This window comes from Convolutriloba macropyga, chromosome 7 (assembly GCF_964194025.1).
Source record: "Convolutriloba macropyga chromosome 7, txConMacr16.3, whole genome shotgun sequence".
Classification (NCBI taxonomy): Eukaryota; Metazoa; Xenacoelomorpha; order Acoela; family Convolutidae; genus Convolutriloba; species Convolutriloba macropyga.
In genome coordinates this window covers 38441783-38467278 of record NC_134474.1, presented here as the reverse complement: position 1 = coordinate 38467278, position 25496 = coordinate 38441783, and the positions used below count along the sequence as shown (strand labels likewise).

Below are 25496 nucleotides of genomic sequence, written 5' to 3'. Positions count from 1 at the left end.
AGAGAGTGCCTAATTGACGAGACTGGATCACATCAAAGCTATCAGTTGAGAACCTCAAGCTCAGTGCCGCGAGCTTTCAAATCAAGCTGCAACATATCTTTAAAGGCAGTTCTTATTCATGTTAAACAATGTTTAGCAATTACAATGGTCCTGTTGGACTTTCGAGCATGGTTTCTTGTGTTTTATAATCCAAGTTGGGATCTTTTCCGTTTGTGTTCGGTCCCCCCCCCCCCCCCCCCAGACGAACGTGCCGTTTTTTTTACATAATGATTTTACTATAATGTAATGGCACGTGCTCTGTAACTGGGGGTGCGTAACGTACTGGAGGGGGCCAACCGAAAAGATTCCCAAGTTGCTTCTTTTGGGAAAAGTTCGGTTTTTAATTCGTTCTCTCATGTTTTGTATATTTTCTGCTTTTGCTCTTTCTTGATTGATTTCCGTTTGCAGAGATAGGTTTCTTTGAATCGTTTGTGGGTGTAATTTGATTATATCTTTGATAGACTTTTCGCCTCGATTTTCAACCCTAAGTTGATGAGAAATAAGGTACATCTGACATTTGCCTAAGTTTTTGTAAGTTTTTGGGTCTATTGTTTCGTCCTCACTGCTATATTGCACGTTACTAAGTGAAAAATAAGCACGTATGCCTGGGGGGGGGGGGGGCAGGCGCGTAAATGTTGTGCACAAAAGGGTGGGGGACAGAATAGATCCCGGTTTTTCCTGGGGAATCTTGTTAATAGCCGCATAGCGATAGCTGGGGCTATTATTGGACTTCTCTTCTTTTTTACAATCCAAAGGATTTGTATTGTATTGGTGTGCTGTCTCTTTTTTAAGATCTGTTCACGCTTTTTTTTCGGCTTTTTCACGTTAGTGAGAAGTCAAATTCGAGTGGGGATTTTAGTCACGCTGAATTACTGAAGGGAGCGAAAAATAGAGTATATTTAAGGCATGATTTTTTCAAACTACCTTTAAAGTGGAGTCAGAAATTGGTTGAGCAAATTTTCGGTTTTTGAGAGGGACTTTTTTTCCATGTGCGTCAGTTTGACTTCTGTTTTCCGAGTTTCTTTTCCTTGAGTGCTTTCAGTATGACACATATGTGTTCTAATTGGGTCTAGTTGAAATTGCTAGAATTCTAGAATTCATCAAGGGGCAGCGGAAACTTTTTATGACCTGAACACTTTTTTGTCAAAAAACATTGAAAACGTTGAAGAATATTTGATTTTGCCCACTTTCAAAAATTTTTTCTGTTGTCTTATCATTTAGTATCATCAACGACAGGTCTCATTGGTTGATAATGAGGCGCCAAAGAACCTAATTAATGGTCCGAGTTAATGGCTTATTAGTTTTCATGACTTTGACACTACTTTTCTCATAAATTGAGTCAATTTTTGAGTTTTTGTTGTACTTTTGTAAATTTTGTTGTCTTATCTTTTATTGTCATTGATAACAGGCCTCATAGGTTGCTAATTTCGTAATTTATTTGATGAAATTGTTTCTGTTCAAAACTGATGCCCTCTATGACTTTGACATCAATTGTTTTCAAATATTTTAGAATTTTTGAGTTTTGCGAGTTTTTGTTGTTAAGTTTGTTATCTTATATCTTTATCTCATTATTGACCGTTTTCGTTGGTTTCTATAAAAGCTTCAGCTTCTTTTATTTAAAATCTTTTCAATTCATAGCTATTGCTTTCTTCGACTTAAATGCAGCCCTTTTTCAAAAACTATTAGAAAATTTTTTGCAAGTATTTATTGGACTTATCACTTAACTTCATTAATTACAGGTTTCATCGGTTGATAATGACAAACAAGGAAATATATTTAGTTGCACGAGTGCTTAGAAGTCGTTTTTTTTACCATGTCTTTAAAAAATAGATCCGATTTTTTTATTCTTGCTTGTTTTTTGTTCGTGGTAAATTTGTTTTCATCTTAATGGTGTCAAACCAATTTTTCTGATTGGATATCTAACATGGCTTATTTTTGTCAGGCCAAAGCTAAGTCAATTCTTTGGATTGTAATTGAGAACTTGTCCTGTTATGTTTTTTTTAATATTTTGTCAAGATTTTTGTTACGATCATATGACGTCACAACCACTTCAAATCTGCTGTTTGTTCATTCGTTCATTCAATTTCAACTGAAGTGCGTGCGTAGCGAGTTTCTCACTTTTAGCGGAGCGATTTTTTTAGGTTTTTGTTTACACGTGACTTACCTCACTCCAAAAAATCCTCACTTTGAAAATAGCCTTTATTTACTTTAATTCGAAGAGATAAGGTCAAGTTAGTGTGTGTGTGGCGCTCTAATTGAATGTTATTTGAGAACAGCATTAAGTTTGACAGATTCTTAATCAAAATGTAACATGTGAGTATTTAATAAAAAAGAATTTTTTTGGTCTGTTTCTTATACAATCTTTTTGAGACTGCAGATCTACGACGCTATTGCGGCTATTTTCTGGCAATCTGCCAGCCATGTTTTTTTGTCCCACAACAGAGTATCTCAAACGTGGGGTCGTTCCAACTCATCTGAAATTTATTAAACAGGGAATAAATGAAAAATAAATGTTATTTTTTCACTAGCATTTATCATAACTGCGAAGCTGTTAGCTGAGCGTGGCTATCGTGGTTTATCTTTTTGTTTCGTTGTTTGCCCTTTTTGTTTAATTGCTCTGAAACGAAGTGTGTAGCAATTATATTAGTTCTGCTGTCTTTTTTGTACAATTTTTTGCTTGACTGTTTTGTCGTCTGACGCTTAACTTTTTCTCATAGACAAGATAAACAGATAAAGTCAGGTGAGAATTATTGGCTGGGCAGGTCTCTTAGACCCTTAATAGTCTCTGTGTGTGATTCCCCGATACTGTTGAGACATGATTTAATAGTGTGAAGGGCGGAAATCTTCTTTATCTTAACAGTTTGGCCCCCTCAGTCACCCCCACCACTTCCTCCGTCCACCCTCCTACCGAGTTAGACCCTCCTTGTCTAGCCCTCCGAAGCTAACCCCCGCTCCAACGATTGACAGCCCAAACTGGGACGTCTACTCCGCTCACTTCACGCCCTCTAATGCACGCCCTAATTTTAGCATCCCTAAGCCTCGGCTGGTTGCTACAGAAGCCAACAGCTCGTCGTTCGTTGAGAACAATTCGCCTGACGCAAAAATTTCACATCGTAAACCTCAAATTAGTGGTTGTTTACACGTAAATGCGCCGTTGTTTTACGGCTTTTTACTGCTTTCATGAGTGTGACGTTGTTTGAAACTAATTGGAGTTGATTCTTAAGCTGAACTGTGTTATAAGTTGTTAGATTATAAATGACTATTGGGGCATATAAATGACTATTGGGGCAGCTATTGGGCCATTCTGCTGACTATAGTCAGTGGAATTGACAATTTGAGTAATTGCTCTTGAGAAAATTTCGAAGCAATTATTGTAAAAGTGTGTCGCAATGGTTAAAAGCTCAGAGGGCATTCAGTGATTGTTGGTTGGACTCCTTCAGTTTTTGGTAGTTTTGTATCCATAAAAAGTTCTCTATGCTGCCCCACCCCTAGGAATTAAACTGCACCGACTGTTTGAGAGAAATTCGTACGACGTTAGTGGGTTTGTTTTTTCTATGCTTAAAAAATATATAAAGATGAAACTTTCAAAGCCGCGAGGCAAAAAAGCTTCAAAGAATCGTGGCATAGGAATCTTCAAAGCCTTGCTGAAAAGTTTTTCAAGATTAAAACGCAGAGAATGTTTTGGAACAATTAGTGAAGTTCAATCAAGTTTTTGTCAACTTGTTGAACTTTTTAATTGCCCTCAAATGAAGTTGGGGGCAATTATATTAGTCTGGCTAGTATTTTTATACTACTGTACTACCGACTTTTCGTCTGACAGTTTTTTGTCTCAAAATATGACTTTTTGACCACAAAATCTGGAAAAAAACGGGTAACGCCCGGATGGTATGGAGCCGGTGATCAGTTCTCTTAGTGACTAACGCCTTACTAGTCTCTAAGTATGCGCTTTACCGATACTGTTAAGACAATAATTCGTAGTGTGAAGGCTGTGCTTTGAGTTTGATCCCCAACTCACCACCCCCTGTGAAATTTTTAGGTGTATTATTGATTTAATACAATCTGTAGACAGCAACGAATTCTAAATTAAATCAACGCATTAAAGAAATTGAAAAATGAACATTAGCAGATTTTGAGGAATGCGTTCAAAGGATATTGACATTACCTTTTGCTTTTATAGAAGAGAATGCATTAGACGGCGATTGCTAGTGTGAGATGAGAAAGATACCAAAAACCACAGTACATAATATTCTAAATTTGACTATTGATTCTGAATTTATACTTGAAACACTTTTTGGGGCATTGTCTGAAAAAAATGTACACGAGTGAGTGCGATGAATCGATTCAGATACCACGCCCTTAGCGATAGAAAAGAAATAAATTGAAAAAAATGATAATTTTTAAACGAGTTTGTAGTGAAGTATTTTTCAAATAAAGCTGAATTAGATAATAGTTAGAAGCAATATTTCTGTATACGGGAATAAATGCCCTAAATTGATGCACATAGACTGAGAATCTGCAGAACTATTTGCATAAATGATTCCGATTAAATTACAGCTCAAAACATTCTTTCTAAAAATGTTAGATGTTATTGAAGTTATTGAAGATCCTTTAAATCGACAATTCAAAAAGTATTGAGATTTTTTAATAAAATTTAATGAACGATACGTAGTATAGAATCAAAGTATAGGATTGAGTTTTCTCAATTTTCCTCGATTTTTGTTACTATTTCTCCATTTACGCAAAAAGTTCTACAGATTCCAAGTTAAAATGCTTTTTCTTTATTTTGTTTAGGAAAATGGTTAGTATGAAAATTTTCTATCGATTAGAGAGTTTTTCTCGCTTTGGTCAAGTTTTCTGTCTTTCGGTTTTAGTCGTGGGTCTTCTCCGTCAGTTCATAGTTCTTTTTGTTACTCATCATGTTTAATGTTTGGTTTTCAAATTGAGTTGTAACATTAAATACAACTCCTGTAATTGTTCTGTAACAGTGAAGAAACGGAGTTGTGAAAAAATTCCAGCTGCGAAAGATGCATGCATGCGAACAACTGTTAAGTGTTTAACACGTTGGTTGAAGAGATGATACAACGCGGAATACTAACCTACATCGCAGCTGCTAGGGCTACGATGAGGAAAATAGATAAGATTTTTCTAACAAGAAACAATGCGTTTACTTCATCCGAAAGTTTTTTATGCTCGGAAACTTTGTTCTTACGCGTGCTGGTCTACACAAGTGCTTCGGCGTGCTGAAAAATGAATAAGAGATGACAAAGTAAATTGAATTCAAATAGTTAACGCAAACTGAGCTTTGTTCTCGAAGCATTACTGAAAAAGAGTAAAAGCCATTTTCATCAATCAGTTTTTTTGAAGCTTGACAGAAATTTTGTTACGAAAGTTAAAAATCTCACTCGGCTTATATGCGGCTTAACTTAAATTTGAGGAAGCGTAAATGATGTACAGGTTCCTTCATACTATTGTCTATTTGTTTTTCTATTGTATAATTTTCTCGACAATATCACTTTTTTCTCCGTTGAAACGGAAACAATAGAATTTTTACTGCAATGGTATCACTGATAATTCTTTTTTGTTCGGCTAACGAGACGTTTTAGAACGGGTAATGCCTAATAGTGATCTCGCTCGTTTCTTCTCTTTACAAGTTGTTTGAAATTATTTTATATCAGTTCTTAAATTAACTCCAGAAAAAAATTTGTTATTATTAACAAAATTGTTAATATATACGAAGTTTGAGAGCAATTTTCGAACGAGTTTGTAGTGAAGTATTTTTCAAATGACGCTGAATTAGATAATAGTTAGAAGCAATATTTCTGTATACGGGAATAAATGCCCTAAATTGATGCACATAGACTGAGAATCTGCAGAACTATTTGCATAAATAATTCCGATTAAAAATACAGCTCAAAACATTCTTCTTAAAAACGTTAGATGCAATTGAAGTTATTGAAAATCCTTTATCGACCATTCAAAAAGTATTGAGATTTTTTTAAGATTTAATGAACGATACGTAGGATAGAATCGAAGTATAGAATTGACCTTTCTCGATTTTCCTCGATTTTTGTTCTGTATCTCCATTTACGCAAAAAGTTCTAGGGAGTCCAAGTTACAATGCTTTTCTCTTTGAGTTTTTGTAGGACGATGTTTAATATGAATTTTTTTATCGATTGAAGTTTCTCTGGCTTTGGTCAAGTTTTCAGTCTTTCGGTTTTAGTCGTGGATATTCTCCGTCAGTTTCTGGTCCTTTTTTCTACGCTTCAGCGTTTAGTGTTTGGTTTTCAAATTGTTTTGGAACATCAACTCTTGTAATTGTTTTGTAACAGTGAAAAAGAAAAAAAGCTGTGACAAGAATTCTAGCTGCTAAAAATGCATGCTTGCAAACAAGTGATAAGTGTTTAACACGTTGGTTGAAGAGGTGATACAACGCGGAATAATAATCTACATCGCAGCTGCTAGGGCTACGATGCGGAACATAGATTAGATAAGCAATAAGATTATCAGCATTTTTTCGAACAAGAAACAATGCATTTCTTTCATCCGAAAGTTTTTTTCTGCTGAGAAACTTTGTCTTTACGCGTGCTTGTCTATACAAGTACTTCGGCGTGCTGACAAAATGAATAAGAGATGAAAACTTAATTTGAATACAAATAGTTAACCCAAACTCAGCTTTCTTCTCGAAGCATTACTGAAAAAAGTAAAAGCCATTCTCATCAATCAGTTTGTTCCCGATAACAGTTTAATGGTTTAATTTGCAACGTTCGAAAATTATTTAATATTTTTGTGAAGCTTGACAGAAATTTTGTTACTAAAGTTAAAAATCTCACTCGGCTTATATGCGGCGTAATTTAAGTTCGAGGTAGCGTAAACAATGTACAGGTTCCTTTATACTATTGTCTATTTGTTTTTCTATTGTATAATTTTCTCGCCAATATCACTTTTTTCTCAGTTGAAATGAAAACAAATGAATTTTTACTGTAAAGGTATCACTTATAATTTTTTTTCTTCGGCAAACAAGACGTTTAAAACGGGTAATGCCTAATAGCGATCTCGCTTGTTTCTTCTCTTTACAAGTTATATTCATTTATTGTATATTAGTTTTTTAAAATAGCTTCAGAAAACATTTTGTTATTATTAAAAAAGTTATTTTTAACGAAGTTTTGAGAGCAAGTGTAACTGTAGCAAGTGTAATTGTCCTGTGGTTTTTTAGCAATTTTTCCTTTCAATTATATTTGTCTGACCTATTTGACTTTTGTCCAAAATCGGGATAAACAGGTAACGCCGGGTTAAGTTCTTAGAGCTTATACTTCCTAGGCTCTAAGTATGCGAATAATCATGGAAACTATTTTGGAGACATACGGTCATGACCGCCCTCCACACTTTACCCATCCCCCCACCTTCAATCCCACGCCTGCACATGGTTCCACACGTAAAATAAAAGTCCGCTCGACATCCATCCGTGCGCTCCCTCCACCCTGTGTCCCCGTCCTCCCTTCCACCCGACTCCCCTGCATTTAAGCTAAAGCTAGCCTCAATCCGTAGCTAGGTACTGACGAGTCCAACCGCTCCTGCTCGCCAGTAGTTTGAGAACAATTCGCCCGATGTTAGTCGGTGATGTTTAATTACATTTTGCTAACTTTAGTTAAGGTTTTCAATAATTCGGTGTCGTCTTTTCCCCAAATTTTTTTTATTATTTTTTAGTCCAGAAACTAGGCAATGTGAAATCATGCAAAGATTCGTGCTCCTGAAGATTTATGTGAGATAGCAGAGAAGTATTGAGCAAATTAGTAAAATAGATTCCTGAAATTGATCTTGGCAAGTGTAAATTAACGGTTGAATCTGTCTTGTATCTCTACCATGCAAAAGTCTGTTAACAATTTTACTCGCCGAGTATGTTGGAAATTTCTGTCACGCGCAGTTTCTTTCAATTAAGAGCGATTATATGAAGTTGACTTTTTGTTTACTGTAGCTATTTTCCTGTGTGCTGACAATTTTCAAGTATAATCTTGGCTCAATGTACCAGAAAATGTTAAATATTTTGCATGATTTTTTAGTAAACTTCTGACATGTCCAATACGATGCGATCTTTTGGTTCACCATTCCCATTTAATTTCATGAACTACTTGTCTTCAAGGTTATGTAAGAATTCGGTGAAGAAATTTAACGACTGATTTGTGTAGTCCTGTGAACACTAATTTGTTTTCCTAGTAATTAAACCGTACTTTCAACCCACAGTTTAGTTGTCTTACAAAATATTTTGTATTTCAGCTCCGTCGAGCTACATTGACAAAAACATGCCGCCTGCTAACCAAATGGAGCGACCGGGATCAAATCGTCCGTCTTACACCTCCCAACAATCTGCGCCGATGCCAGGAGTTAAGACCTACAATCGACCAGATGGAAGCAATTATTTCAATCCACCTTCGCAGCAACAGCAGCAGCCGAATTTCTCAGCTAAGTTCTCGATGACTCCCAGTGGAGGCAACCAGGGTTACCCCAGTCCCCAAATGAGTGGAGGTGGGAGCAAGTGGCAACCGATGTCGAAACCGCCGCAGCCTAATTCGGTTAGTGTTTACACAAATGGTCGCTGTGTGGTATTTGCAGTATATACGCTCGATCTCTGGCTCACTGCTGCTTCAATTTATGGTATATAAATTCTAAATATTTTATGTATATTACTGCTCATATAATGCTTTCAAATTAATTTGCACAAAATTTTGTTGCATTAAGAGCAGCAATGCAAGAAAGGATGCCAAATGAGCGCATGTGTCTTCACCGAATGACATCCAATGTCAATCTCAAGAAATTTAAGACAGTGATATCAAGCACAAACAAATTTCTATTTTTAATTGCTCTCAAACGAAGATTGTAGCAATTATATTAGTCCTGTCAGTCTTTTTCTATGCGATTTTTCTCTTGACCGATTTTTCGTCGGACGCTTTTAACTTTTCGTCCTCAAAAACGGGATAAACCGGTAGCGCCCAGTGGGCACTAAGTGCTCTTAGAGCCTTTCGGCTCTGTTTCAGCTCAAACTGTTTTGGAGACTTATACTATGGTGTGAATGGCGGTTCTTAGAGGTTGAAGACCCCTCCACTTTTGACCCCCCCCCCCCCGCCCCGCCCCGCCCCACTATTGCTCCGCTTCTAGCTACTGACGAACAACCGTTCGCTATAAAAAATACGCACATTAATACTATTTTGCTCACTTTTTTTCAAGCTTTTAGAAAATTTTTGACATTTTTTGATTTTTCTAGCCCTAGGTGTCAAGGATCTTCCTCTAGGTTTTTATAATAGGTTGCTGCATACTTTCTAGTGGTAATGGAATTGTTTCAACTTTTTAACATCACGAATTTTAGCCTTTTTTGAAAAAACGAGCAATTGTTTTCAAATTTTTTGGCATTTATTTTTCCTTATTCCGGTCATTCCAGACCCAAGGGCCAGAAAATTCATAAGGGGTTTGATAATAAGTTACTGAGAATTTTTTTTGGCCATTGAATAGTTTCAAGTTTTTAATGTCACAAATTTTAGCAATTTTAAAGATAATAAAAGTTTTTTGGGAGTTTTTGTCGTTTTTTATGATTTTTTGGCCTCAGGAGTCAAGGAACCTCCTCTAGGGTTTGAAAATATGTTGCTGTATAATTTCTAGATGTAATGGAATGTCTTGCAAGATTTTAACATCACGAATTTTAGCATTGTTTTGACAATTTTCTGCATTTTTTTTCAATTTTTCTACATTTAGTCATTATTCAAGTTTTTTTGAGCCTCAAGGGTCACAAAACCTCCGTTAGGGTTTGATAATATGCTACTGGAAACTTTTTATTAGTCATAGATTTTTTTTCAACTTTTTAATATCACAAATTCCTAAGTTTTTGGAAATTTTTTGTCATTTTTTAGGTTTCTCTAGCCTCAAGAGCCACGGAACTTCCTCTAGGGTTTAATTTCTATGTTGCTGCATCATTTATAGATGCGCAATCTGGAAACTTTTACTTTAAATTTTGCACTTATCAGATTTTTTCTTTGATTTAATTACAAACCAGGCTAGAAAACTAGAAGTCGACTCCCATCAAGGAAGATAATCCTATCTCTTTCTCTCTCTGTCGGCTAGGGTTTCTTTCCTTCTCTTTATCGTTCACTTTTTATCTCTCTCTCTCTCTCTGTTGATGCCGCACTTCAGCTGCTTTTATGTGACGTAATGTCATCTCTGATCCTCATTAACAATGAGTTAAAGTAGAAATGTTTTTCATAAATGACTTAACAGGCACTTTTTAGGAAATCCTTGTTAATTGCTCTCAAAAGCGCTTTGTAGCAAATATATTAATCCTGTTTGTCTCTTTTATGCAATTTTTCGCTTGGTCGATTGTTTGTCTGACCCATTTGACTTTCGTCTTCAGAAACGGGATAAAGAGGTAGCACACAGTTTGCATAAAGTTCTCTTATAGCCGTTCAGCCCACAGGTCTTCAAGTATGCGATTAACAGAAACTGTTTTGGAGAATTATACTGGTGCAAATTTTACTGGTGCGAAAGGCGGTTCTTAGAAATTGATCCCACACACCCACCCACCGCCCCGATATCAGTCCACCCCAATTCAATTTTGCACCCCAGCTGTGGAGCACCCCCGCTGCGCTCACCTTCAATTAATCTAAAGCTAGCCTCACTAAACCGTGGCTAGCTACTGACGAAGTTAACCGCTCGCCTGTTGTTTCAGAGCACTTTGTCCGACGTTATTCGGTTATGTATATTAGCCGCGAAGCGGTAGCGGCTATTATTGGGGCCATTGTGGTTTGTTACAATTCAGCTCAAAGAATTTAAATTGTATTGGGGCGCTGTCTTTTTTATACAAAGATCTGTTCACCCATTTTGATGATTTTGGTAGTCAAATTGGAGTAGAAACATGAAGTGGAGCGAAAAAGCGAGTGGTTTTGCGGCGTGAAATTTTTCCCTCTAATTTTAAAGTAGAGTTAGAAAACGGTCTTTGAACAAAAATTCGCTTTCTCGCTAGTGATTTTTTGTTGACATGCGGCTATTTCACTTTGATTTTTACGGTTTTTTTTATAAAAAATTTTGATCGGTTTTTTTCTTAATGGTTTTCTCAATCCATCCATTGTTCATTCTGGGTCTATTTTTTTGTTTGAACCAAATTCTATTTCTCGCTAGTGGTTTTTTGTTCAAATGCGGATTGATTTTGACATTGATTTTTTGTTTTTTAATTTAATCTTTTTCTAGAAATGGTTTTCCTAATTCACGTATAGCCCGTTCTTGGTCTAGTTTTTTGCTTAGTCAATGAAAATTCTTTGAATTGTACGTCAGGACTTGTTCTGCTATTTTTATTATACCGTCGTCAAGATTTTTGTTACGATCGTATGACGTCAGAATCACTTCAAGTCTGCTTTTTGTTCAAGCGGTTTCAAGAGTATGTTCAACCTGAATTTTTTGAAATTATTAAAAAAGTAAATAATTCTGCCTTGCTAGTGTTTTTAGCTGCGAAACTGTTAGCTGAGCAGAGCTATCTTGCGGTGTCCTTGGTTTTTACAATTCAAAGAATTTGAAATTTATTGGGGCGCTGTGTTTTTTAAAGATGTTTACAGATTTTTCAATGACTTTTTGTTCTTTCAAAACGGGATAAACTGGTAGAGCCCAGCGAGCATTAAGTTTCATTGCAGGCGCAAAGTGGGCTTCAGTAGTCTTTCAAGTGCTTTGTTTTTCGTTTGATTAATCTTAGGTTGAACTTTTTAAAAGTTAATGCAGGTCTTTTGCGAGAAAAAATTAATTGTTATGACCATTTTATGAGCTGTATGTTTTGGTACGACAAACACAAACACGCAAAACGATACTAATTTTTACAATTTTTTTCAAGTTTTTTTTTGACAATTTTTGACAAAGTGAATCAATCTCCTTTGATAATATGGCACTGCATAGTTTATAGCAACTATCGAATGTTTTTCAACATTTTAATGTCTTGAATTTCAACAGTCTCAAAGGCCAGGAAACCTATTCCACGGTCTGAGAAAAAGTTATTGCAAAGTTGTTATTGTCAATCGACTTGTTTCCAACAATTTAACATTTCAAATTTAGAAATTTTTTGATGCTTTTCCCATTTTTATTTCAAATTTTTTGAAAAGATTTGTTTTTATTCAATTTTTCTTGCCTCAGTAGCCAGAAAAACTCCTCCAGGGTTTGATAGTTTTTGATTTTCTCATTTTATGAGTTAATCGATATTCAAGGGCCAATGAATATTTTTCAGGTCTTGCAGTCATAATACTGGATCGATTTCAGAGACAAAAATTGGTTTTGACAATGTTTTTGAAAGATATTTTTAAACGGATTAAATTTTGCCTTCGGCGTAAAAGCTTCTAGAGTTTTAGCAATGAGTATATTTTTGTTTAGTTTGTTTGATTGGTTTAGTTTCTCAACATTTGAGATGATTTGGATTGCGTTTTGGCTGGCATTGTTGAATTGATCTGGTCAGGTAGAGTACTTCTAAGTTTTTATTTAGTTCTTTGGATTGTATTTCAGGACTGGTCCTGCTATGTTTTTTTAATTCGTCGTCTCCAGCGATGATTCTTACGACCTGACTTCTTGGAATTTACTTTTTCATTGACTTAGTGACTTCTACTGCTTTGCAGTTACAATTTGTGTGCGTGACGTCATTTCTGCTTTTAGGTCAATTGCGTGACTTACCTCACTCAAAAAAATGACTTTTGAACTCATGGAACTTTAAATTTTGTAAACATTTACTAGTTAAAGATCAAAAGTGTGCATCTAAGTAACGCCAAACATTTATGCCCTAATTCTTGAGTATTGGTCTTGAGTTTCTGATTTCAAAAATCAATTTTGAAAAAGCTTTTTTTAGGGCTTTCTCCTTATAGACTGTACGTGTCCTAAAATTGTCAGTCCGAATCTAACCCAAAAAGTCTAGCGTTCCATTAAAGGACTGGTGGTCGATCTGTTTATCTTATTTCGTTAGTTGTTTCAATTCATGGGAGGCGACAAGCATCTATCGTTTTCCGGCAGTCTGCTGGCTAGGTTTGGTTATGTCATATCAAATGCTAAAAACTGCAATATCAAATATTAGGCATAATTAAAAGAACATTGGTACAGCATATGGCAGATAGTCAATTTGGGGGCACAATATGTTGCTGTTGTCGTATGTGTCCCATGATCCCCCCACCCAGTACGTTATGCACCTGCCAGCTTTAGAGCGCGAGCCATTACATACTAAAGCATTGTAAAAATATGGCACGTGCGTCTGGGGGCGTCGTGCGTTAAAAATTAGATAGTCTGGAAACATCGAAAAGCTCACAAAAGTCTTAACATGAACGCATGAAAGCCTGAATATGAACGCACATAAGTGTAGACATGAACGCACTAATTTTTTCAACCTTGTTAAAGAAATAATACCTATCAGGTGACTTACACTCTCTCATCAGAGTACCCAATCAGGTGGCAGCAGCCGTCAAGGCAGAAAGTCAAAACTCACTTGAGTTAGAAATAAATACCAAATTGTCGAATGCGAAAAGAGTCGTTCTAAGTATTTTGCGCTGCATTTAAGACGTTTACTTCTCGTGTTAAAGAAAATATTTTAAAAAATCAAATCCATGCCTTACAGGCCAGAGAACATCATATTTAGCCAAAAAAAGTTAGTTTTTAAAGTTTTGAAATTCTAGGAGCCAGTTGATTTATGCCAAGTTAAAGTATGAAAGCTATGTGTAGTCATTGCAGTTTGTTTGACTTTGAATGCATGAATGTGCGTGGCCGTGAATGCACGAAAGTCGGGACATTAACGCATGAAATCCGGTGAATAAAAAGTCTGGTAAGCGCAAGAGTCTGGACGCATGAAAGTCTAAACATGAAAGCTCGAAAGTCTGGTGAAGGCATCAAAGTCTAAACATGAACGCACAGAAGTCTGGAGGCCGCACGAAAGTGTAGTGAACGCGTGAAAGTCTGAACATGAACGCACAACACATAATACAGGTGAACTGTTGTATTGCTAATTGGATATTTGCCACCGCGCGCAATTATCGATACTACAGAATCATTATAATTTTTAACCCGTCGACTTTGTGAACACTTTAGACCTAGTGTGAAGTGACTGGGATATCCAGCAGTGAGATAGATCTGATTACCTGATTAAGATTATATACCTCACATAACCCATATTTTCCTAGTAGTAATTACCCCAAATTGTGCTCTATCGTTTCAATCTGTTTCTGAATTAATCTTTGTTCTTAATCATTTTATTGGTTAACCATCTCACATTGGCTTGACAATTAGACAATATATTGTGAGCAAATATTGAAACTATGGATTTTTTGCATTCTTTTTTATTGTTATCAAAAGTTATCATTATTATTTCGGACTGCGATGTTCAAGTTATCAGTCAGATTTATTCGGTTTTAATGAAAACGCCAAAAGAGCGTTGATGTTATTTGTTTGCCTAAAATGGTTTTTTGTTGAGGCAGATTTTGCCCACATTGGTACCTGAAGATTATTGATTTATTGCCGCAGCAGATGTGCCATTAAAACACAATAACTGGATGCAGCAAACCGATACAAGAAGAGAAGGAGATCTGTATCAACCAGAGAAGAAGTCGTATTCGCAAACTGAACAAATTTCAAATTTTCTCAAATTTGGGGTGAGATGTAGCAGTGCCACATACGATAGAAAACTCAACATTTTTAGTGCTATATTATGTAATCATACTTTGCTGTTGGCTTGGTATAGGTCGGCATAGTGAATCCACCAATCATGCTGTGCCACCTGCAAGCAGTATAAATCGGCACTATAAAAAGCAGTGAATTTGTACTAGAAGCACTTTTTCCAATTCTGCAATGACACAATCCACTGGCGGGTGATCAAGCCCAGCAGCAGAGGAATAGCCGCCGCCAACAACAAGCTCAGCTGAGCGCGGCGACTTAATGCTTAGCGATATAGCTTGGAGCAGTAAGAGCTAATGCTTAGCTTATTTCCTCACATTAGTAATACATACAATTATGGGCTATGTTAGATAGTGATGACTGTAACTAAGTAATTAATTCCAAATCAATATATCACCATCCACGCATATTCTTTGCCTTAAAAAAACGCTCGGAAACCTGAACATAAGAGCTTTCCGTCTTGGACGGTCTGAACATACACTTTCCCTCTGGGGTTGATCTGGACATACCGGTTTCCGTCTGGCACCTCAGCTTGGGATGCCTTGACTGAGCTGGGGGGCTCGAAAAGATCCGAAAACGTTAACTATAATTTGTTGAGAAATCAGATCTTTTTACCATCTTGACTTCTGCTTCCGAATGGTAAAAAAAGGTCAGTCGCTATCTAACGACGATGGGCGTCCAGCCTTTTTTACGCGGAATTAGAAGGACCTTCGTATTGCTCATTTGTTGTCTTACGATGCAAGTTGAATAGTTTATGTTGATTGAAGTCTGAAATTGGAGGATGATAAAGTTCTAATTAGGAATGTCTTAAATTAGTCCTCATTTTCGGTGGCCATGTCTTAAGGTAATATTAACCAGCGTTTAGGGTGATGTTTGTTTGTATTTGATAATCAGATATCTATAGATGGGAAAGAAATGACGGAAAATTAGGTATCCTGCGACGCTCAATTGCACAAAAGATTTAAAACAATAGTCGAACACTGTTTTGTAGTCGATCATTATTATTTCGGACTGCGATGTTCAAGTTATCAGTCAGATTTATTCGGTTTTAATGAAAACGCCAAAAGAGCGTTGCTGTTATTTGTTTGCCTAAAATGGTTTTTTGTTGAGGCAGATTTTGCCCACATTGGTACCTGAAGATTATTGATTTATTGCCGCAGCAGATGTGCCATTAAAACACAATAACTGGATGCAGCAAACCGATACAAGAAGAGAAGGAGATCTGTATCAACCAGAGAAGAAGTCGTATTCGCAAACTGAACAAATTTCAAATTTTCTCAAATTTGGGGTGAGATGTAGCAGTGCCACATACGATAGAAAACTCAACATTTTTTAGTGCTATATTATGTAATCATACTTTGCTGTTGGCTTGGTATAGGTCGGCATAGTGAATCCACCAATCATGCTGTGCCACCTGCAAGCAGTATAAATCGGCACTATAAAAAGCAGTGAATTTGTACTAGAAGCACTTTTTCCAACTCTGCAATGACACAATCCACTGGCGGGTGATCAAGCCCAGCAGCAGAGGAATAGCCGCCGCCAACAACAAGCTCAGCTGAGCGCGGTGACTTAATGCTTAGCGATATAGCTTGGAGCAGTAAGAGCTAATGCTTAGCTTATTTCCTCACATTAGTAATTTATACAATTATGGGCTATGTTAGATAGTGATGACTGTAACTAAGTAATTAATTCCAATGCAATATATCACCATCCACGCATATTCTTTGCCTTAAAAAAACGCTCGGAAACCTGAACATAAGAGCTTTCCGTCTTGGACGGTCTGAACATACACTTTCCCTCTGGGGTTGATCTGGACATACCGGTTTCCGTCTGGCACCTCAGCTTAGGATGCACTGACTGAGCTGGGGGGCTCGAAAAGATCCGAAAATGTTAACTATAATTTGTTGAAAAATCAGATCTTTTTACCATCTTGGTTTCTACTTCCGAAAGGTAAAAAAAGGTCAGTCGCTATCTAACGACGATGGGCGTCCAGCCTTTTTTACGCGGAATTAGAAGGACCTTCGTATTGCTCATTTGTTGTCTTACGATGCAAGTTGAATAGTTTATGTTGATTGAAGTCTGAAATTGGAGGATGATAAAGTTCTAATTAGGAATGTCTTCAATTAGTCCTCATTTTCGGTGGCCATGTCTTAAGGGAATATTAACCAGCGTTTAGGGTGATGTTTGTTTGTATTTGATAATCAGATATCTATAGATGGGAAAGAAATGACGGAAAATTAGGTATCCTGCGACGCTCAATTGCACAAAAGATACAAAACAATAGTCGAACACTGTTTTACAGAACTCTAATTATGGCTGTTTGAATAGACATTCTGAAGTTGGAGATGTGGAACATTACGTTGTGATGACTGCTAGCATTTATATTGATGGCATATCTCTTTGTCTTGTTTTAGTTTTTGCCGAAATCGGGTTCTGCTGCACCGCCTACAAGAGGAACACCAAATCTCAATGCAGCCCGTCAGAATTTACAGGGTAAATTTAAGCTGGAGATAGTGCAATTAGTATTTTAAAGGCTAACTAAATTCTACTACTATGATCTTTTGTCAGACAGGACCAGAGTCAATCTAATTCAATTTTAAAATTTGAGCCTTCGTTCTTGGTTAACAATTTTGGGAGTTCGTTAAATATGAATTAACGGTTATATAAAACCCAGTTCACCAATTTATAAGTATCCGAAAATTCACGTTTAGGAGCGATTCCGGTGCTTCCTAAGCAACAACAGCCGCCAGCAGCTCCGAAACCCAACTTCTCAATGGCCAGCTCCCTCCCTGTGGCTCCTGAACCGACCCCCGCAAACAATGCCAACGAGTGGAAGCCATCTCCGCCTTCGAGTGATGCCTCAGTGCCTTCTGGTCCCCCTCTGGACACAAGCTCAGGTGGCCAAGACAGAAATCCAACATGCGAAGCGTGCAAGGAGGTCATTAGGTGAGGCATCTAAAAAACGGAAATTATCCTGGAGGCAAGTTCTTTTGCGTCAACTTCGGACCATTCCGAGGATTATGAAAGAAGATAGACTTAGATGATGTATTGAATCGTCTAATAAAGCTCATTTTAATATCTGCCCTTGTCCAGTGATTTACTGTCGTTATTTATGTGTCCGATGATAGTGTAAACTTATGCTCTACTGTAGCAATAAGGAGTTGAGTGTTTTATCGTACTTCATAAGACAAGTAAATCAATAATGTTATTCCCCGTATTTGAAATCTAATTTGGCTTTGAGGATTTCGTTCATAGAGCTTCAGTTGTCAGAATATGGTCGTAAAATAGAAGTTTGGAATCAGGTCAATATTTAGTTGAACTTCTACAATTGTTCATAATTTTCCTACTCAGGTGCTGACAGAGATCGTCTGTGAACCGTATGCATGCGTTTGTTTGGAGTATTTTTGCTAACTTGTTTATGAGAGTAGAAGCCACCTGTGAAAATAAGTACTGCTGTGCGGTAGAGCGGAATTCTTGCAAGCTGAAACAGTCTTATTAGCATTTAGCTAAGCGTCGTTGAATCCATATCTTGCTGTGGGATTTAGCATGTCTCTGAAAGCGAAGACATGGTAAATGTTTTCGGACGCTTATTTAGCTTAAAGTTCTCCCCGACTAAATATAGGGAGTGTGTAGGAACCCATTTAAGCCCTTTGTTTATGCAAGAAAATGACACAAATGTAGAATTAGCGTCCCTAAGATTGATCTATCTTGTCATGTAAATTTGAGGGAACATTTGGATTCGGACTGTTGAATTTGGTGTAAACTGAATGTGGGCTTGCTTTCAGCGCATTCTGTTTTGAATTTTACATGCATGCTTAAACTTGTGCCCTTCATAGAAATCTAGTGCCAAATATAGAATACAATCAATTGCAAATTTGTGGCAAATATCAAATTTCTACTGACGATTTTAGTGATTGTGCCGAGTTATCTCCGTGCTGAGTGTCCGCAGTGTCATTGAGTTCAGGTCGTAAAATTTAACGATCATAGATTAGGTCTGAATTAGCGGGACCTGCGTGGCAAACGTAATTTAAGTTGATTTTAGATATAATCTCCGAGGCAGTAAGTTAGTGCTTTGGTCTATACTACTAAAAAGTGTGTATTTTTTGCAATTTTTAAAATAAAGTACTCATATTTCCTTGTAATTATCCGCGACACCGCATTTTTATCCTGTCAGATGTTGAAATTCGAATATAACTACATTGTCTGGTTAAGTTAATGAAATGGTCTAATAATGAACGAATGATTTTGGAGAGAAGAAATTCGGAATAGCGCAAGAAATAATGAAAAACAAGCTTGAAAAATACAGCATTACAAATCAAAACTATTTATGCGATTAATGCACAGTACACGTGAAAGAGTAACTAAAGAGCATGGAATGCGTCTATTCTTGAGGACATCAGTTTGAGCTAATGTTAGCTCATAACAGGATTTCCGTTGAATGACGTTGTTTACCATCTGATCTGTTTACGAAGTTTCTTCAGAAAGAATATGTCAGGATTTTCGTTGAGAGCCTGAAGCGAAACCATTTTTTGCAAAGTTACTTGCGATCGTATGGCTATCTTCTGGCTTTCTTTTTTTGTACGTGATATTAGCTTTTAATTGAAGTTCATTTTGGAGTATTGGATCATATATTGTTCTTCTATCTAATTGAAAGTGTACCCCTTTCTTGTTAGAGGTCCATTTGTGACAGCAGTGGGTAAGAATTGGCACCCAGAGTGTTTCAAGTGTGCAATCTGTGGAGTTAACCTGCAAGATGAGGGATTTGTGCAGGATGACTCAACTGGTCAGCTACTGTGCGAGAAACATTACAATAGCATGTTTGCTCCACCTTGCTACAAGTGCAACCAGCGCATCGTCGGAGTATGTTTCCTTATTCATAACCTCGGCAGTCAGATTGTTAATGGAGATTTTCATTAAAAGTTCTGGTTACTGAAAGACGCCGATTATCATGAATGATTTCTGTCAAGCATTTAATATAAATGCCCTCGCCTACAGATCCTTTCTATAAGACGTCGAATGTCCGGAACAAATTTTGCAGAAAATAGTAGCTTTTGAGTAAAGGATTTGAGAGGTATCATTGAGAAGTGTCCCAGAAGCTGGGAATTACATTTTTTGGTTTGCTCTATCGATGTTCGGGAGGTGTTAACGCTCTCGGTCAATTCTTGTATTTAATGAATTCGTCTTCTTCTGGACGAAAAAGAATCACTATTCGATATAAAGGTAACGATAAAAATTATTGTCTTTATAAAAGATTTTATGGCCAGTCATAGTGCATTCCAATAGACACAGGCTCAACTAAAGCTTTCCTCTCTGCTTTGAAGATTCAACTAACCAAGTGGCCTCTTCACACACAGTGAATCCGCGTATCAGAAGAAATCGGATACTTCACTAAGCGTCTGTTGTAGGCGTCTGTCCAATGAAGTTCGAAGTTGTTATTGTGGCCGAGCGCGTCGTGTCCATCATTTTTGCTTGATTGATTTGACTTTTCGATGGAACTTTTCGCCTGTGACTTTTTGAGTTCTACGTGATCTAATATGCTCTCATTGACAATTTGGATCAGTTGAACTCAATCGGGGGCAGTTCAGTTCTAAAAGATCTTTGCTGAACAGCCTGATAAATAGCCGCGAAGCGATTTGGCCTTCTCTTGGTTTTTAGAATTCAGAGAATTTGAATTGTATTGGGGCGCTGTCTTTAAAGATCTGTTCACACATTTTCGTGATTTTTGAAGTCAAATTGGAGTGATGATTTTGGTCATGCCGAAACAGGAAGTGGAGCGAAGAAGCGAGTGGTTTTGCGGTGTAATTGAGTGGTTTTGCGGTGTATCATTCTTTCGTGCATTTTCAACTGAATTGCGTCCATGGCGTCATTTTTCAATCTTAGTGGAGCGATTTTTTTTCATTCGCGTGAATTAGTTTTTCCCACTTAAAAATCACTCTCAAAAATGACTTCTCACTCTGAAATTGACTTTTTGTAACTTTATGTTAAAGAGATAAGGTCAAGCGAGTGCATGTAACTCTAATTAATAGCCGCCCTCATCTTCTCAGCCGGCTATTATAGCGCTCCTAATTTTTTTTTACTTCGTCGAAATTTTTTTCGCTTTACCATTTTGCCGCCTTTTCAGCATTTTGCGTGAAATCTTTTTGACTTCTCTAGGCTAGTTTCTCTCTTCTCTCATTCTGCTAAAAGTAAATTTGAACGTCAGTTGCTCAGCAAAGCAATTCAAATTGAACAGAGTCAGAATAAAAAATTGATGTCAGAAATAGAAACGGGATAAACCCATAAAGCCCAATTTTAATGCCCGCTATTTGAACGTCGTTCCTATAAGTCTTAGTTACCATCTCTTATGCTTATTGGTATTGATAGTAGCCGCTATAGCGTCTCTCTAAGAAACAGAAGTATGTTCAACTACGAAATGCCATCAAAATAAATCGGACTTAGAAAATGTTTTTTGTACAAAAATCTTTCGATATCTTCTATTCTTTCAATCCCAATCATGCTTATTGGAATCAACGGCGATCTGCCGGGTATGTTTGAATTGGAATCAATCTGTCGGGTATGTTTGAATGTTGTTTGAAAGCAGCAATGAGTTAAACAGTTTCTTAATCAAAATATAGCATCTCTGCATTAAATAAAAAGAAGTTTCTTTCTTGGTCTTTTTCTTTTATCATTTTTTGTAGACTGCAGATCTACTAAGCTATTGCAGCTGCTTGCTGGCAGTGTGCCAGCTATGTTTAAGTTTTAGTTGGCTACTAGAAAGCCAGCACCTAGATCTCGCCACAATTCGTGCGACGTTTGTGCGCTTCATTTAAAATCCTAACTTTGTGGTGGCTTTTTTTTACGTATGGTACCAAATTATTGTAAATTTGAGTCCTTAAAGCAGTTTTAAATATTTGTTTGTTTTTCGGAAGCAATTTGTGAATCAATATTTCTCTTTATTCTAAATACTTTTTTTTAATGTGCGTTTCAACATAGGCTGCGTGTCAATTTAGTTTTCTAGGTTCATATGTTTGGATGGGTTGCTAAGAAGACATCTGAAAGTTTGATTGGTCATTTCCTACTTAAATAACTTAAACATTTTATATTGTTTTCCTTTTGATTTTTGTTTTTAATAGCCGCCGTCAGCCTCTTAGTGGCTATTATTTAGGCGCAATCCTTTTTTTAATTCGCTTTACCTCTTGGTCACGTTTTTCGTTCTACATAAGTCACGATTTCCACGCTTGAGCTCTGACTTCGTGCACTCACTGCTTCAACTGAATTGATTTCAATTTCTTTCAGGTACTGAATTACGTAATATAGTGAATACGTTTAAAGTCAAAAGAGTAAAATCAAAAGAAAGGGGATAAATATATAAAGCGCGGTCATTAAGTCATAATCCATCAAGAGTTATCAAAGATCATTAAAGCTATTGCTAGCTGGCATTATTATTATGCCTTATGCCTAATTTTAGAATTTAAACGAAAATGCAGAATTTACACACCAATTAAGATCACTTTGACACTGAAAAATTCTGTCAATTTCTCTTAATTTTAAATTTTCTGTTTCAATATCATGGTGCGTCGAGTGGGTCAGCGGCGGCTATTTTCCGGCAATTTGTCGGCTATGTTTATTTAGCGAGATCTCTTTCGCATAGACGGTTTCTGATTAATAGCTCTGAACCGAAGTGTGTAGCAATTATGTTAGTCCTGCTATCTTTTTTAGTTTTTTTCGCTTGACTAATTTTTAGTCTGACTGTTTTAACTTATCGTCATCAGAACGGATAGCAGCTAAAACCCACAGGGCATTAAGTGGTTGAGCAGTTCTCTCAGAGCCTTACGGCTCACTAGTCACTAAGTATCCTGTGATTCAACGAAGCAGTTTAAGAGACATTAATTCATAGTTATGGGCGGTTCTTCGAGTGTGACCCCCCATCATCTCCCTTTAATAATTTTTGGTAACACTTGACGTGACTTCTTCAAATCAAATTTCTTTTCCCTTAAAACGGCTTCAAACAGTTTAATTTCAATAGTTGGGTTAAACTGGATGCCTTAACCTATTTAAAGATTATTTGGGGTGCTATTTTTTACATAATAATAATAGCAATAGATCATATATATTTTTCGAGTGAATAGATCGAATATATTTTTCACGCACCGAGAATAATTACCGTTGCTGAGAAATTAGAAGCTTTTTCTTTCAGAGCAACTTTGAGGCTTGCGCACTTTCGATACACAAGAAAAATTTCATAACTGTGGACTTTGACTTGCTTTTTACGCGAACGAAGTTTGCAACAGTTATTGCAAACGTGTCTTCCTTAAGCAGAATTTTTGCTTGACCTTTTTTACACTTCTCTTCTATAGTATTCTCTCTCATGTGACTTTTTCACGCGTGAATTCTTAATTATTGCGTGCTCTAAATTGCTTTCATTCCGAAATTAAATCTGTTTCTAACATAAAGGCGATTGGAAGAGAGGAACTAGTGAACCCAAAATGGCTTAGTGGATAAGGTACCAGACTGCCATCAGGTAGATTGCGGGTTCGAATCACTCTCGGGTCGATTTTTTCCAATTGCTTTTCAGAAATTCAAACAGTTCTTCAGTTCAACAAGAAAAACCAACCATTAGAATTGGTAGAAATCAGATGAATTTGGTCAACTGGCTCTCAAAAACAAACAGCAAACTTTAACAAGTTTAAATTGATAAAGTTCATTAATTTTGGAGAAGTGCACAATAATGCGTTTTAGGAGGAAAGGAAGACCGTTGCATTTGAAAATTCTTCAGGTGCATCTCATATTATAGTTGAGTAACTGCAAGCATTTCTTAGCTTGAACACCATTTTTGTTTAGTTGTTTTTAAATTTATCTCTTATCAACTTAAGTTTATCAATAGACCAAATTGGCTAAATATTTCACTCTTTTGATGAATAGTTTAACCTCAGACCAAACGCTCAAAATTGAATGGACAATAGAAACTTTTTGCTTTTTTAACTGCGGAGCTCAACAATCAGGCATCTGCTTTCATTTTAATTGCTCTTGAACGAATTTTGAAGCAATAAGTGCAAACGTGTCTTTTTATGCCAAATTTTTGATTAACCGTTTTCTTATAGAACATTCTTTATTCTTTTGATCTCACTTCTGGTGGGACTTTTCACGATTGACTTTTTTTATTTTTTGATGAGATAAAGCCGATCGTGAGTGGTGTTCTTAACTAGCGCGTGTAGTGTAGTGGTCAATGTCGCCCGACTCTTATTCTAAAGGTGGCGGGTTGGAACCCCTCCCTAGCCAGAAGTTCTTGCACCATAAGTGTTCTCTAGCCTATGTCCCCTTATAGATTGTTTGCCTCGCCAGTCGTTCAAGAGAAATTCGTCTCACGTTAGTCGGTTTATGTTTACGACTCGAAGAGGTGTATTGGTAATCTACAGGTTTTCTTTTTAGCTGAATTAAGTGGGTTCGTGACTTGAACTTCGACTTTTTCGAACATGACTTCTGTTTTCGATCATTGGTCTTTAGCAGTAGCTCGGTTTCTAATGTACAGTTATCAGCAACTGCCGTTAAATTTCAAGGTTAATAGGTGGTTTTGCAAAGTTCTGATCCCATAACAGTCCCTCCTTTTTTGCAAATTACAGAAATCCCGCTTACCTTACCCCCACCCCCCCCCCCCCCCAAAAAAAAAAAAAAAAACCTATCCATCCCTTCCTCACCCCGACGTATCCCCCCCCCCCGCCCAACTTACCCCACACCTATCACCGTCCCTTCCGGCATTAACCAATCCGGTAGTGGAGTGGTTAATGCAGCAGTCTATTACGGCGGAGGTCGGAGGTTCGAACCCCTCCTCAGGCGGAAATTTTTGCACTCATACAAATTATCTATGCTACAGAATATCTATGCTCTAAATTAAATTGCCTGTAATTGGTTAGCTTATGTTTGTACATGAATTTAGTTCAAAAAACAATTAATGCACGCAGAATAAGAGTGTGTCACTCATTGATAGGCTCAATAAAACGTAGAGTTAATTATTTTGGTTAATTAAAGATCATTACTTTAAAAAATGACTACGTGCATGAAAAAGATGTGGCAGAACTTTAATATGTAGATGTCCTTTTGACGTTGAGTTTGGATTCAGTGGCAAAACGAGCGTGATCAAAAGCGCGGTAACTCATCTTCCTTACGAATTGTATTGGTATTTTTATCGCGTTGAAAATTCCTAGTGAACCAAGATTTCCTTTCATCTACTCACCAATTATGAAAACACATTTGAATTTTCAAATCTCTAATGTCAATCTGCTGATATATTAAATGTAAGTTGCACTTGAATGCAATGTTTAGCAGCGCTCTTTTGTTCACATGTTTTAAAGATCCTTAAACATGCAGACTACACAACTATGCTTAAGTGCCTGATCTGCAAAAGTTTTTTTTCTCATTAAGCATCAGCTTAGCAAAAACAAGCGAGACAAATAACCTTTCATCAATATTTTTGTAGGCAGCTCAATAGACAAGAGAAACAGGCGTCGGTAGTGCAAGGAATTAGACCTGTGGCTGTGAAGAGAGGGGCATGGGTTCATTACTGAGTAGGGGAAGAAAGGGATGCATCGTGTACTGGGATAAAAAAATTTGGTAGTTGGTTGTCTTTTTCATTTCTTTGCTTTTATTTGTTACTTAAGTTTTCCTTTCGTTCTTTCTTTATTGCGTCATCTTTTCTTTCTTGCTCCATTTGTTTCTCTCCCTCTCATCTAAGATATTAAATGTAAGTCGCCCCTGAACGCAATGTTTAGCAGCGCTGCTTCGTTCGTGTTTTAAAATCCTTAAACATGCAGACTACACAGCCA

General features: G+C 36.9%; 1 protein-coding gene across 2 annotated transcripts in view; it reads left to right on the top strand.

The window, feature by feature from the left end:
* LOC142342845 (PDZ and LIM domain protein 7-like) overlaps nucleotides 1–25496 on the top strand; it is a 62897-nt gene that overhangs the window by 20315 nt on the left and 17086 nt on the right. For both annotated transcript variants that reach the window (XM_075394467.1, XM_075394468.1), the window contains 4 exons: nucleotides 8311–8606; nucleotides 17112–17190; nucleotides 17409–17643; nucleotides 19371–19557. In XM_075394467.1, the coding sequence (XP_075250582.1) occupies nucleotides 8311–8606; nucleotides 17112–17190; nucleotides 17409–17643; nucleotides 19371–19557 (797 nt within the window). The remainder of the gene's footprint in view (nucleotides 1–8310; nucleotides 8607–17111; nucleotides 17191–17408; nucleotides 17644–19370; nucleotides 19558–25496) is intronic.